A 14,887-nucleotide genomic window follows, 5' to 3' on the forward strand; every position below is an offset into this window, starting at 1 on the left:
CAAGGAGAGAGAAATAGTCACAGCACAGGTTGGCAAGGGCTCCAACAAGGGCTTCCCGGGGCTGAGCTGATTCAGAGGATGGAGCGGAAAACTCCAAGTGTTCCTGAAGCTGCTTCCTCTTCGCCTGCTTCAGCTCCGCCAGTGGTGCCGTAACTCTGGCCTTTGTTCGCTCCTGCCTGGGCCCTCCTGGGCCCCGCAGCAGCCTCCTGACAAGGCTCTCTGCCCCTAGCCTTGCCCCATCTCGGTTTGAGTTTCCAAGAAATGGAGCCTGAGACCAGGATTTGGGTCCTCTTGATGTGTCAAGGAAGAACTCGAGGAGAAGGGGACAGAAGGATGCAGAACAGGACAGAGCAGGGCAGGAGAAGGAGCTGAGCAAGGGTGTTGGTCTCAGCTGGGACCAGCCTCAGCCTGGTCCTATGGGGAGCTCCAGGGCACAAATTATACCATAGAGTTCATCCCACCTTGAGGCAAGAGGCCTTTTGTACCCCATTAGGGTAACCCATCATCCTGGTTTTCCCAGGACCCTCCTGAATTTAGCACTGAAAGTGCCACTTCCTGGGAAACCCCTCAGTCCTGGGCAGACTGACAAAGTCAACTGGTCACTCTAAGTCTCAGTTACTGACTGTCAGCTGCCCGCTCCCAGCCCAGGAAAGGGGGCTCCTTTGGGGCTGAGAGCAATTCTCTGAAAGAGGGGGAACTCTGAGCTGTCTGCCGCCAACAGTCAGAGTAGCTTGGGCCGGGAAGGCAAGGGACCCTGGCCCAGGAAAACGGACCTGGGTAGCCATGTACGCAGCCACCTAACACACTCAGCCAAATCCCTCCTCCACACAGTAGCCGGCGCGACCCTCCTAAAACGCAAACCTGATGCACTGCCCTTGCCGTGCAGCCATCTGGGCAACCTCCCTGTAGGCCCCCAGTCAGTGCCTCTGGGACAAAGTCCAAAGGCCTGACAGTGGAATTCCAGGCTTTCCAGGATCCAGCAACCGCCCAGCTGCCCACCCTCCAGTCCTGACATCTGCCCTTGCCTGTCTTCCACTTCATTCTGAAGTTGCCCTAGGCTATTTGTGATTCTGCGTATGTAGGGTACAAAGTCCTGTCCCCAAGCTCTGCCTGCACTGCCTCCCTGCCTAGGAAGCCCTCCCTCTCTTCAACTGGGGAACACTCGGGCAGCGGTGTATGATGATGCTTAGGAATTCAGGCTGTGGAGCCAGCAGCCAAGGTTCAGGTTGTAACTTCACAACTTGCTAGTTGTTTGACCTTGGGCCCGTAACTTAACATTGCTTAGTGTCAATTTCTTCATCCATAAAAAGGAGAGAACAGTACGAGGATTGGTATGACAATTCAATGAATTAATACATTGAAGTATTCAGAGAGTGGCGGACACATAGGCTATGATTAATAATATTAGCCATTATTTTCACTATTAATATGTTTCAAGACACTGGTCAGGCATCACCTCCTCCAGGAAGCCTTCTCTGATTTCTCCTTTCTCCAGAAGGGGTTAGCTCCTTTATGTACTTTATGTACTTTAATAGAATTATCCACTTAGGAGTCTACCTCCCCAACTAGACCATAAGCTGTTCCAGGGACAGAGGCTTTTATTTCAACCTTCCTAGTGCCTAACATGTAGCTGGGCACAGGTAACCCTTGGTGAATATTCTTTAATGGAAAGAATGAATAATCAAACATGCTTCCTATTCAGTGCCACCTAGTATCTCCAGAAGACCGCTAAGTGGAAAAAGTAGGAAGGGACATTGCATAGGCAAAGGCTCAGGGGGACCTGACCCTAGAATAGTCATAGAACTGTCACTTGGACTGGAGGGTGTCTGTGCGAGGCATGGTAAGAAGAGAAGGGAAACCAATCGGAGGTCTAGACCCCACTGTCCCATCAGTCAGAGAAGCTACACTATTATTTATTCCCTATCTTATAATGCTAAATAAGAATCTAATTAATAAAAGAGCCTGGTAATTTTTTAAAGCCAAGGAAACTATCAGAGACAGAACCCCAGACCTTAATCATTGGAAGACCTCATATTCCACTAGAAATGATTTGAAGGTAGTGTTTAAAGCCAACGTTTCTCTGAATCTGTTCTACTGAATATAAGTTTCGTGAAACGCTTGTCCCAAGAAGGTCCCTTGGGCAAACCTAGGGGTGTTAGAGCGTCCCCCGGGGGATCCAGATGTGACTTAGCACACTAAAGGCTCGGACAAGTCCCGCAGTCATACAATCACTTTCACTGTGTCTACTTCCCAAGTTCCCAGATGTAACAGATCACAGAATCCCTCTGTGCAGGAGCACCTATGAACCCTTTGAGGGCCTGTCCTCCCCGGCAGCAGGGAGACTGGGCCCTCAGCACAGCAGCCGTGGCTCCCCAGGGGTGCTGAGCAGGGGTGTGGGCCAGCAGCTGGAGGAACAGAGGCCTGTTCTCTCCTCAGAAAGGCTACCATGAGATCCGGGAGCTCCGCCTCTTCCACTTCACCAGCTGGCCCGACCACGGCGTCCCCTGCTATGCCACTGGCCTCCTGGGCTTTGTCCGCCAGGTCAAGTTCCTCAACCCTCCCGAAGCCGGGCCCATCGTGGTCCACTGCAGGTAAGTGAAAGCCCCCTCACCCCCCTGCCAGCTGAAAAAAGGGAGCCTCTGCAGCTGTGCTCTCTCAGGGAGAGAGATACTGTCTCATCCAGTGGCCTTTATTCTTTGCCCTAAAGATTTTCCGTCTGTGTGTGCTGTGCCCAGTGCTTTCCGATGAGGTCTAACAAGAACGATAGGAGTGGCCTTAGCTGCATTGTCGTCTCTGTTGTCCTGGAAGAGTAACCCTGCACCCGGCCCCCAGGGTGAGGGCTTGGCCCTGACAGCATCTGCTGCATGTGCCCCTTACGCACATTATTTCATTTACTTCTCACCAGCCCTGAGAAGTGGGCATCATCGTCATTCCCATTTCACAGATAAGAACACTGAGGTGCTCAGCAGATAGACACCTCACTCGCATCACACAGGTGTGCAGCGGCAGAGCGGGGATATCTAATGTGCTTCCCTCCGGATGCTCACCCTCAGCTCCTTGACATGGGAGCAGAGTGCCTCAGTGGAAGGCGCTTCTCTTCATTTCTATTATTTTAAAATCAGTTGCTGGTCCTGGCTGGTGTGGCTCAGTAGATTGAGTGCCAGCCTGCAAACCAAAGGTTCGCTGGTTCAATTCCCAGTCAGGGCACATGCCTGGGTTGCAGGCCAGGTCCCCAGTATGGGGCACATGAGAGGCAACCACACATTGATGTTTCTCTCCCTCTCCTTCTCCCTCCCTTCCCCTATCTCTAAAAATAAATAAATAAAATCTTTTTTAACAAATAAGTTGCTGGCCTGCAGGGTCCCTAGTAGAGAATAAATGGACAGCATCAGGTTTCACCTCACTGTGGAGAACAGATACTTTCAGTCCTGACCTGGAAAGTCACATTGGGAATGACAAGCACAGCTTTGAATTGTCCTAAATGGAGATGAAGTGCCATGTCAAGGGCAAGAAGAATTGGAGGACAGTGGACGTCCAGACCTGAAGGCCAGCCAGCCTGTGCCACTGCTCCCCGCCCCCCGCCACTGACTCTCTATTCCAATGTGACTGGGCAAGCCCATCTTTCAGACCCCGCATGCGGGCGCTCTCATCCCTGCCCTGGCAGAGCCACGTCAGTCAAGGTCTTGAGTCAAGTCAAGGAGGGGCCCCATAAACTGGTGCAGTCTCAGAGCCGCCCCTTTCTTTCACGGCCTCTACTTCCCCTCCCCACAATGCAGAGGCAAGAATTAGAAATCCCATTTCACAGACTGCGAGGAGACTGAGGATTAGGAGCCTATGCTCCTTGTACCCCCTGGGCTCTCTGAGAGTTTTCCATCTATTCTCTGCTTTCCATCTCTTTACAATCTGAGGACAACAGAATGTTAGCCTCTAAGTCATATGTCCCAAAGAGCAGCCAGAGAAGGGGGAAGGGGGACAGGAAGACCATGGTAAACAGTTGTCAGGCCCTCCTTGCACGATGCCTCCCTGTCTTATCCTTGTAGCGGGTCACCTCAGTGCATCTGAGCAGAGTGGCACCTGCTGCTGAGATGCTTCTAAAGATCAAATGGGTTGGCTAACGTATACTAGATGCCCAGGAGGATTCTGGGCATATAGTTAGCACTTCAAAATATCACAATACTCTGCCTCTTAACTCTGTCCCCCACTCCAGACCGCCCCCCCTTCAGGACAGGAACCGGGCCTCACTCGTCTTCATAGTCCCAGTCCCAGCCCCAGCATCCAGTGCCTAAGAGGAGCTCAATAAATATTTGTTGAATATCAGTAGCAACCGTTTATTGAGAAATTGCTATGTAGCCAGGCACAGGGCAAAGCAATTTACATGCATTATGCTTTTTGAACATAATTTCATGCAGTTTACATGTATTGTGCTATTAATGCTACATGGTGGGTCTACTTATGATTATCAGCCTCATTTTAGGGGGGAGGGTAATGAAACCCAGAGTGGCTGAGTCGTTTACCCAAGGAGGTCACGTAGCCAGTAAGTGGTAAGACGAGAATTTGATCCCAGATGGATGATCCCAGAGGGTACGAGGGAGGGTGCGAGAGGTCTGACCCCAAATAGCTTGAGCTTAATTGGTATGGAATGCTGAAATAAACAGCTCAGTCCTCACGAGAACCAGGAGGGAGGTGTGTTACATGTGGCAGAAAGCCAAGGCTCCTGAACACCAGGCGAGGGATCCAAGACTAAAACTTCCATCAAGTCCGTTCTTTTCCCTAACGCAGGTCAAGAATGAGACTTAGGAGAAGACACGAATGGGGCAGCTCTTAAGCCCGAGGCCCCAGCCTGCTGAGTCCCCTCTGGGGGGTGTGGATTGATGGGGATGAAGTAGTCTAGGGCAAATACCACTCAGACATCACTCGAATCACAAAACCTTGCCACACACGAAGGCTCTGCCTCCCACGGGTACTTTCCAGATCATCGGGGATGGGTTTGCTTCCCAGATCCTTGTCGGCGACGGTCCCCACTGGCCTGTCTTCCTTGGATTATGGTCAGCCAGTATGGCTTTCCCTATGATTCCATCACTCTTCCTCCTTGCATTCCCTTCATTTCCACGCTGTAAGTCAAAGACGCTCGTCTCTGTGAGGGAAACAAGACAAAAGCCGAGGCGGGCCTCCCTGACAGTCAGGCCTTCACTCCCAGAACTGCACTCATTTAAGGAAAACGTTGTAGTGTCCCCCAGCTATGGAGCCCAGCACTGATGTGGGGAGGTCCATGGGGTCTCCTTGAGGTGTTCGTTTGTTTATGTTTCTGCCATTTTGTACATGGTCTGAGGTTCTCCCAAAGGAAGCCCCTGGCCGTCAGAATCGAGTCTGGATCAGGAGATTTGATACCGGTCGAAGGCCCAGTTCATGGGTGCTCCTGCGTCACGATCCTGGGGAAGCTGGTGCAGGTGGAACCAAACCCAGGGTTGGGACTTGGGACTTGGGACTCCCGTTCTGCCTTTGGGACAGCTCAGAAGAGCTGGTTTCTGCCCTGTCACTCATCTGCTGCCTGATTTCTCGTCTCTCCTTCCTTGCTTCCATGCTTCCATTTGCTGAAAAAGACAAAAAAAAGAGCGATAGGGAGGGCGGGAAGTGAGGTGACATGTTTTTAGGCATCTCTGGTGGGCTAGGTACCTTTCAGACGAGCTACCTTTAGTCCTTAGATGATGGGACCGCATGCACGCATGTTGTATAAGCATGTGTGTGTGCAACAACGATTATTAAGACCAGGAGTGTAAGGGCACAGACTCCGGAGCCAGCCTACCTGGGGTAAAGGCCCAGCTGCACCATTTGCCAGCTGTGTGCCCTTGTGCAAGGGAAGTGCCCTGTGCCTCAGTCTTCTCACCTGTGAAATGGGCTGAGAAACTTCCTAACAACCTCATAAGAGAATTAATAGTGAACACTGGTGCAGCACTTAGAACAATGTCAGGCACTTTGTAAGTGCCAAGTGAGTGTTTGGTAAATGCATACAACAAAAATAAGCCAAACCTGATCAAAGAGCCCGAAAGGCAAATAGTACTGTCCCATTTTACAAAAGAGAGAACTGGGCTCTACGTTTAGCCATTTGCTCAGGAACTCCCGGTAACGTAGATGTTCAGATGGTTCTGTCTGACCTCTACAGTGTATAACCTCTCTGCACGGTCCCTGGGGGCAGGGCTGAGTGCCAGAGGCCTCTCCAGGGATGGTCCCACCCAGGGTCCCTAACTCAAACCACCATCCTTTCTTCCAGTGCTGGAGCCGGGAGGACCGGCTGCTTCATCGCCATCGACACCATGCTTGACATGGCCGAGAACGAAGGTGTGGTGGACATCTTCAACTGCGTGCGCGAGCTCCGGGCCCAGAGGGTCAACCTGGTGCAGACAGAGGTGGGTCCTGGGGGACAGAGCTGGCCAACCACCTGCAGTCCTGGCCTAGGAGAAGCCTGGTAGAGCAGAAAGACCCATGGGTGGTGGCATCCTCTAGAAAAGGATCTGGGTGTGGAAGAAATGGCAGCGAGCAAGACATCGTAGAAGCTAGGACGCCCCTACCAACTCCGCGGTGCCACAACTCAGGGACTTTCGCCAGTGAGGGAAGGTGGTGAGTTCCCCATCCCAGAGGGCATCCAAGCAGGGACTGAATGACCATGCTCAGGTGTGCTTTGAATGGTACCCCAGCCTTGGGTGAAGGAGAAGAGAGCTAGGGAAGGACTGGCATTTATTGAATGCCTGCTCCGTGCCCAGCATTGCTTCAGTCACTGCTTAATCAGGGAAGTTACTGAGTTCTAGAACTAGGTGCTGGAGATTCCAGGGAAGAGGACACACAGCCCCTGCCTGTGAGGGAGAAGTAGACCTTCAGCACCCCTCTGCCCAGCCAGAGAGCCCAGGACCTGAAGGAACGGGGAGGCTTTCACTGTTATTGCTGAGCACCTACTATGTGCAGGGCATCATGCTAGGTTCTTTGCATTCATGGGATTGTTTCTACTCCCTACAACAACCCTATGGGGTAAACCCTACTAGTACCCCACTTTACAGATGAAGAAACTGAGCACCTGTGTCCCCCGAGCCTCCCGTAGCCAGGTAATGGTAGCACTCAGATCCGCATGAGCTCAGGGGCCGGGCTCCTGCCCCTGAACCGTGCTCTCTCACCAGGCAGCCTCTCTGCCTGCCCTACCCTTGAGGCCAGGTGTGTCATTCCTGTAGCCAGCCCATCGTCTGGTTCCGGTGCAGGCTTTGGGTGCCGGGACAGCCAGGGCTGGGGCACGTCACCAACCCTGCCAAGGGAAACTGCCGTGGCTCTGGGCATGGCTGGTCACTCGCAGGCTTGGACGCATAGGACCCTGCTGCGGCCATGCACCAGCTCCCACAGGCTGCTCTGCAGGCTTCTTGGGAGCCGCTAACGCTGGGAGGCCGCTCCCTCTGTTCCCAGGGGTGTGCATGCGGGAGGCAGGCTCGCGGGCTCACGTTAGACACATTGCGGTCCTTGCTGTCTCATGGGAGAGACAGACATTCAAGCACATCATTGGTATGCGATGCGTCTAAATAAACATTTTATATAAAGAGATGGGCCAAGTTCTGCAGAAAACAGTCACTCAAGAAACCTTTGTTAAGGGCCTGGAAGTTACAGCACCAACTTCCTCGTGGTGAATTTAGAGAAGACTTTCCAGAGCAAATGAGACATTGAAGGCATGGAAAAGGGGGAATGGTGTCCAGGAGAAGAGAGCAGCGAGGTGCAAAGAACTGAGATGACCAAGAGGGTGCTGTCGCATGTTTTGGGAGCAGCCTGAGATAAGCAGTAGAGGGCAAGTGGTTTATACGGGAGGGGAATCCCAGGACACTGGCTGGTGGGAGCGAAGGGAAGGAGACCAAGCTTTCTTACCCTGTTAAAGTGTTTTACAAGCTGTTGGACACTGTGGACGCCTGGACCCCACCCTGGGAGCTCTGAGATAGTGTGGAACATGCTCTCCCAAGTGTCCCGCCTGGGAGGCAGGGTACTTAGGTCTGTGTCCTCCACCTCTTCACCTGGCGTTGCTGGTGGGTCCTATCTGGGGCACGAGCTCCTTGGCCCTGCTGGCTCGCCCTGCACACGGCTCAAGTGTGCCCTGGGACCACGGAAAAGCCCTCAGCGTGAATCCCAGGTATTTGCAATAAGCAGCCTTCAACCAGTCAAAGTGACAGCTGAGGGGACATGGGCAGGACACCTAGAGCACCTGCTGCAACAGGTCCACAAGTTGCTAATTTTTACCTGTGACTGTGCTGTTCAGTCTTACACAAGGGTCAAAACTCACCATAGCCCAGACCGTCACTAAAAAAAAAAAAAAAAAAAAAAAAAAAACTTGGAAACTTGGTCCTTCAGGTTATAGGATAGAAAGTAGTGATTGTGCAACATAAGTCACACCCATCCTTCATGGCCACAGGATGTGGACACCAAAGTCCAGGCCGCCATCCTAACCCGGTGCCCTGTTCCTCTGCCTTGGCACTGTAGGAGCAGTACGTGTTCGTGCACGATGCCATCCTGGAAGCGTGCCTCTGCGGCAACACGGCCATCCCCGTGTGCGAGTTCCGCTCTCTCTACTACAACATCAGCAGGCTGGACCCCCAGACCAACTCCAGCCAAATCAAAGACGAGTTTCAGGTAGGAACACATCCCAGGCTTGGTGACACAGCCAACTTCAGGGGCACGGAGCACCCTCGTGGGGTTTTCTTTGTGAGAACTGATATGTCCACGTGCTCCCGGAGTCTGCAGCCCTAGAGGCTGTAGAGCAAATTCCAGAACATAAAATGCACAACCACGAGCCACTCCGGACCCATCACTCAGGGATGCTGACGCTTGTGTTAACTATGACTGTGTTTCTGAACTGAGGGCATATTTAGTTCTTGGTCAGGCTGTCTGTGGAGACAAGCAAATATACACAGGTAGGTGTAAATTTCATGCTCCTCCGTCCCTGAAGAGAGTCAGCTTTTCTCACTATCCCTGTACAACTAGCGTGTACCCTCGATCCTCACTACTCAAAGTGGTGGAGTCTGGAGACCTGCAGCATCGGCTTCCCCTGGGAGCTTTAGGAATGCAGGATCTGGGGCCCCACCCACACCCACTGAACAGGCACCTGCAATTTAACAAGATCAGGGTGATTTATGTGCACGTTAAACTTTGAGAAGCACCCCCCTGGAGCGCAGCTCAGGCATGGCAACTCCGCACCTTGGAGCCCATGTGGTCAGAACGTTGGGAGCTTTGGCCCGGAGGCCTGCATGTGAATCACTGAGGTGCTTGACAGCCAGAGTCCAGCCCACTGTCCCCAGGTCAGTGCCAAGGTTAGAGCGGCCAACAGGGGCTGAGAGCAGGCAGGAGGAAGCAAGGAAGCTCCAGGACATGAGGGGCAAATACTGGGTCCATATGCTTCAGTGCCCTTTAAACCCGTAGATGTTGTTGATTCAGAGTAGAGACCGAATTTTGAAGTGAGGGGAGGGTGGAGGACACAGTCCCCTGGTGGTTGCACATAGCCTGTGGTGGAGTGTCTGGGCAGCTCAGTGCGGGCCCCCTAGTTGCAAGACTTACTCTGCAGAAGACATGCCCTAAAATTTTCCGACATATGAGAGCTTGGCCCCTGGGGTCTCTCTCCCATCCTAAGAAGCTCCTCCAAGCATCTTTCCATTCTCAGCTTTCTCTGAGAGGCACGCTGGTAAAACTCATTCCCCTCATTTGATCACAATTTAACACTCATCAGGGATTCCCTACCTCTGCCCCTGACCTTACTGCTTCCTGGCTAGGCCTCCCTTTAATGTAGGCTGGCTGAGATGAGCAGCTCAGCTCAAAGGGTTGGCAGGTGTTGGGAGCCTGTGTGGGCGCCTGCGTCCCCTGCAGCGTTGGCATCGGAGCGGTGTCACACAGGCCTTAGAAGAGGCTCTCAGCTCGCAGGGCCCAGAGAAGCGAGCAGATGATGACAGAACAGCACCGGAGAAGAGGAACAGCCCCGGTAAAGGCACCGGAGGGCCGGGCTTGGAGGATAGAGAAGTGGGATTAGGCTGAGTTTGAACATCACTGTCCTGTTCCGGGCAAGCATCCGAGCTGGGTCCATCTGTCCATCTTTGCGCCCCCCAGACCCTCAACATTGTGACACCCCACGTCCGACCTGAGGACTGCAGCATCGGGCTCCTGCCTCGGAACCACGATAAGAATCGGAGCATGGATGTCCTGCCTCTGGACCGCTGCCTGCCCTTCCTCATCTCAGTGGATGGAGAATCCAGCAACTACATCAATGCAGCGCTGATGGACGTAAGCTGAGCCCCGCCAGGGAACGCTCCTGCTGGCTTTGCATGGAGAAGCTTCCTTCCAGGGTGGAGGTGGCTAGACCCCAGGACCCTGACCACCTCCCCCAGGCAGTCTCTCCTCGCTTTCGATCTTGCTGCCCCCAAGGACCTTTGCTCCCCCTGAAGGCCTTTGTCCAAACCTATATATAAGGTGTGTTCTTGACTCATCTGCTCCCAAAAAGTCTTGAAAGAATTGACCAAAACCTTCAAGTAGCATCCACAACAGTTCAGCCTACCTAGTCCCTGCCCCTGCTGCCCACAGAGCTAACGCTCAGCCTTGAGTTCAGTGCAGGAAACATTCTACATACCAGGCCTTGGTTGGGCCCTGGGAACACAGGGTAGTGAAGATGTAGGTTCTGCCCTCCAGGAGCTCCCAGGCAGGTTCCCAGACAACTTCTGTGCAGAGGCAAGAATGAGGATGGCACCTAGGAGGTGCTCAGTAAATGCGGTGGGGGACAGCAAAGGGAGCGTGGAGGGAACGTGACTGTTCTGTTAGGGACACTTTCCCGGCATCGGGTACCCAACCCGACCTGGTTTGGGATTAGGGGTTTAGGTCCCTGCCCCAATGGGTTCACAACCCCGACTTGTATGGTTCTCCCCTGGGTCCCCCCGCTCCTTCCAGTTCTTGTCCCTGCACCTCTGGGATGTAGAGATGTTTGCATCAGGAAAGAACCAGAATTGTCTAGTTTCCTCCTTGTACTTTGCAGCACAGGAAATTGAGGCCATAGAAGGAAGGAGGCTTGCTGAAGGTCACCCAGAGACCTAGTAGAAACACCAGAACCCAGAACCCTGGCTCACACTCCGGAGTTCATTCACTGAGCCTCCCCATAGTTTACTCAGTCCTGTGGGGCTCAGGCATCTTGCCTCCCGATGCTCAGGATTGAGAACACTGTCGCTTGATTGAGGATGAGCCCTTCCAGGTCCCCTTCCCGACCACGTCTGAGGTCACCTCCATCCAGCCCATGAGAACCTCCAATCCCATCCAGAACAGGCAGAAACATGGGGTACTCTCTCCTGGGGTCAAGATCAACTATTTCTCTGACCTCTGAGCCTCCTGAAACTTTCTTTCCAAGAGTCTGAAGTGTTGGAGGCAGGGAGATGACAAGAGGCTTATCTCTGCTCTGTAGGGACCTGCCCTGACCTCTGCCCAGAGGGTACCCAAGTCTTCCATGGAAACCCTGGGTCCTCCAGCAGGGAGTCTGGTCAGAACAAATAGCTGGAAGTGGAGGGCAGACCTCTGGCTTTAGGTTAGAGTGTTCCAAGGTCAGGGCATGTAGATATGTATGTGTGCCTGTGTGCTTGTAGGTGTGTTTGTATGCATGTGTTTGTGTGTGTGTGGAGCCTGAGGGTGCACCCACACTTGCAGGTTCCTCCTAGCTTTGTCTTCCACTCCTCACAGCTCCCTCTCCCTGCCTCCCTCATCAGGGCAAGGATCAAACACGCTCCTGGCCTCCCACTTAGTAGGTTAGCTGCTGCCTGAAGTCAAATGCCTTCTGCCTAGCTCCGAGGCTGAGAGGACCCTTTTTGTCCACAGGGCATTTCTCCTGCGAGCCATCATTGGGGCCTTTGCCTTTCTTACAAACAACAAAAAAAAAATCCTTATCTGTATTCCAGCTCAGTCTGTGCATTATCTGGTAACCATGGCAGCTTTGCTCCCAGCAGAAAAATATGAAGTCCTCTGGGTTAATTTTTAATGTTTCCCTGGTAAAGGATGATGTTATCCATGAAATGGATTGCTAGCTGATCCCTGAAACCCGGCAGGAGCCACGGATCTCGAACATATTTTCAGATAAGGCTTTGTCAGGCATGCTGGCCTAATAGGGCATTTATCACAGGACAGGGAAACGGGAAGAAAACGAACACTATCTGAGTGCTGGGCACCATGGTGGGCCCAGGACTTATACTGCCTAGTTCCACATTTGGCTGTATTATTATCCCCATTTGGGGGATAACTACTGAGGGCCAGGGTATTTCCATCACTGCCTCTGTGTCAACTAGCTGAGAAACAATGGCATCAAGGGTCTGAACCCCAAGTTTTTGACTCTGAAAGCCTGGATTCTTTACCATAGAGGGATGTGGCCGAAAGACCTGCTGTTGGCAGCTAGAGTTTGGCTTTGGGGAAAGCTGTTTTGTCCTCCATTCCACTGGCCAGGGAAAGACCCTTAGAAGAAAGAAGGCCCTAGGGCATAGGTGGCATCCACAACTACTAGGCTTTCCCCACCTCCCCCACGACTGCACTGAGAGCCCACAGAACAGACGTGCTCTAGGTAATGTCTTTGGCAGGGTCTTTTCCAGGGTCTTCATCTGGTTTGGGTGGGTGAGCTCCTCTCCTCTCCCCATCTTCCTGCTGACTTGCGACTCCACCAGAAACAGCAGGGACCCCAACAGGAACCATCTCCCAAGAAAACGTGTTGCAAATACGGACTGTTTTCTCAGGTTTCACAAACCACCACTGAAGCAGAGAAGCTCCCCGGTCTTTCTAAACCTCCTCAGAGGGGACTGTGATACTTAGGTCCCCGTCGAAGCTTCAGATGTAGTCTGACATACATAGGCCATTTTCTCTGGACCTCAGTTTCCCCATCTAAGTACAGGACCGGATTTGTTTGTGTGCTAGACGTCTTCTGGGCGTCAAGGGTGCCAGCCACCATGCCTGCGCCAAGGATGAAGAACCAAGCCAGGGGTCCATCTGCCCTGACAGTGGACGCACAGCTTGGTTCCTGCTTGCAGATCTCATTCCATTGTCTCTTTGGAGTTACAGTTCCCATTTTCCAGATCAAGAACCTGAGATCTGGAGAAATCTAATAACTTGCTAGTGCTTAGCACCAGGAACAAAAAAAAATTCCCTTTTCAAATGGTGCTTGAACGAATGGATGGATGGGTGCATGAATGACTGGCTGGAGGATGGGCTTATGTAGAAGTGGGAAAGCTGGGTTTGAACCCAGGACTGCCTGACTCTAAAACCAGGGCACCTTTCATGGCCCCGCTGGCTCACAGGGCACATTGTCCTTCTTCCACTGGGTCAGCTCAGCCCTCACCCAGCCTTGGGGCAGGAGTGAGCCTCCTGCAACATAAGGCCCATCAGGAGGCGCTCCCTGCCTCGGGCTGAGCCGGCCCCTCCTGCAGCTTTGTGGGCAAAGGAACACAAGATACCCCTTTTTATCCCAGGAGGAACCTTGGCCAGCAGAGTGGCAAATCTGCATCCAGAATCTTTCATTTCATATTGTAATGATGATTATTTGCTGAGCTCCAAGACACAAATAATTTATTTGGATAATCCCTGTCTGAGTGACACTTTCCTAATGAAATGTCTTAGTTTGGAGGAGAATGAGTTCATTATGAGACGGTCCCCTTTGCTGCCAGGGCACCCAGAGATAACAGAACGGCCAGGTGCTTTGTGTAATCTATTTGGCAGGCTCGGGGGCCGCTGGCAGCCACCCGGGCTGCATCAGCATCAGAACCTCGCTGATGGATGTACATTTTACGAAGCCTGTGTCGTTCCTTTGTCAGAGCCACAAGCAGCCTGCCGCCTTCGTGGTCACGCAGCACCCGCTACCCAACACCGTGGCGGACTTCTGGAGGCTGGTGTTTGATTATAACTGCTCCTCCGTGGTGATGCTGAATGAGCTGGACACAGCCCAGGTAGGTGGAGGCCCGGCCGCTGCCCTTGGCGGTCAGGTGCGTTAGGGCAGCTGTGCCGACAGTTGGCGGGAGAGCCCTGAGACCCAGCAGAGCGCCGCCCCTGCCCAACCAAGTGGCTGTCTGATGGGCCCTGAGGCTGTGGGCCCCAAGCGGGCCCATGGAGCTTCTGGCAAAGGCCGGGCATCTCCCAGCAGGCCCCGCCCCTGCAGGGCCCTCCCTATCCCAGCGTGGACTCACCCTTGCGATGGGCTTTGCCTGCCCAGCTCCAGATTCGTGGTCAAAACCATGCAGAGCTCACAGATGAGACTGCGGCCCCAGCCCCACAGACCATCCTGGTGCCTGGCCACCCCCACCCACCTGGCTCCCTCCACGGTGCAACCTGTGCGGACAGAGCCGGGGGCTTGAACCTTGGACCCTCTGTCCACAGACCAGCAAACCGAGCCCTGGCTTCGTCACAGGTGACCCCCAAGTCCAGCAGGCTTCATGCCTTAGCCCCTCTAGGTCTGACAGCTCCAAGCACCATGTGCTTACAACACATTCCTGTGCTCACAACACAGGACACATGTCATGGGACAGCTCCTGGAACCCACGTCCCCATGGCAGGGCAGCCATGCCTGGGTAGAGGAGGTGAGAAGGGCCTTCCAGGTTTTTGAAAAGCAGTCCTTTCACTGCCTTGGAGGAAACTCAGATAGCGCAGCGCACTCCTGTGTGAGCGTGGGCCTTGCGTGGGGATAGCATAAAAGTGGATCTGAGCTCTAGTCTCAGCCCTCCAGGAGCTCCCAGTCTGGCTGCGGAGACAGATGAGCAAACTGTCTCCACCGTGGGCGGCACTGTAATAGAGGTCAGCCGCCAAGCGCTGTGCGGGCAGGGAACAGGGAGCAATTAATTCTGGCCACAGGGCGAGGGGAGGCTTCACAAAGAAGGTG

General features: G+C 53.3%; 1 protein-coding gene across 1 annotated transcript in view; it reads left to right on the forward strand.

The window, feature by feature from the left end:
• PTPRT (protein tyrosine phosphatase receptor type T) overlaps nt 1–14,887 on the forward strand; it is a 668,669-nt gene that overhangs the window by 639,066 nt on the left and 14,716 nt on the right. The window contains exons 25-29 of the mRNA XM_054574063.1: nt 2,437–2,591; nt 6,269–6,404; nt 8,500–8,649; nt 10,114–10,287; nt 13,830–13,961. Coding sequence (XP_054430038.1) covers nt 2,437–2,591; nt 6,269–6,404; nt 8,500–8,649; nt 10,114–10,287; nt 13,830–13,961 — 747 coding nt within the window. The remainder of the gene's footprint in view (nt 1–2,436; nt 2,592–6,268; nt 6,405–8,499; nt 8,650–10,113; nt 10,288–13,829; nt 13,962–14,887) is intronic.

This window comes from Pteronotus mesoamericanus, unplaced genomic scaffold, assembly GCF_021234165.1.
Source record: "Pteronotus mesoamericanus isolate MK-2021 breed Mesoamerican mustached bat unplaced genomic scaffold, CSHL_Meso_final contig_25, whole genome shotgun sequence".
Lineage (NCBI taxonomy): Eukaryota > Metazoa > Chordata > Mammalia > Chiroptera > Mormoopidae > Pteronotus > Pteronotus mesoamericanus.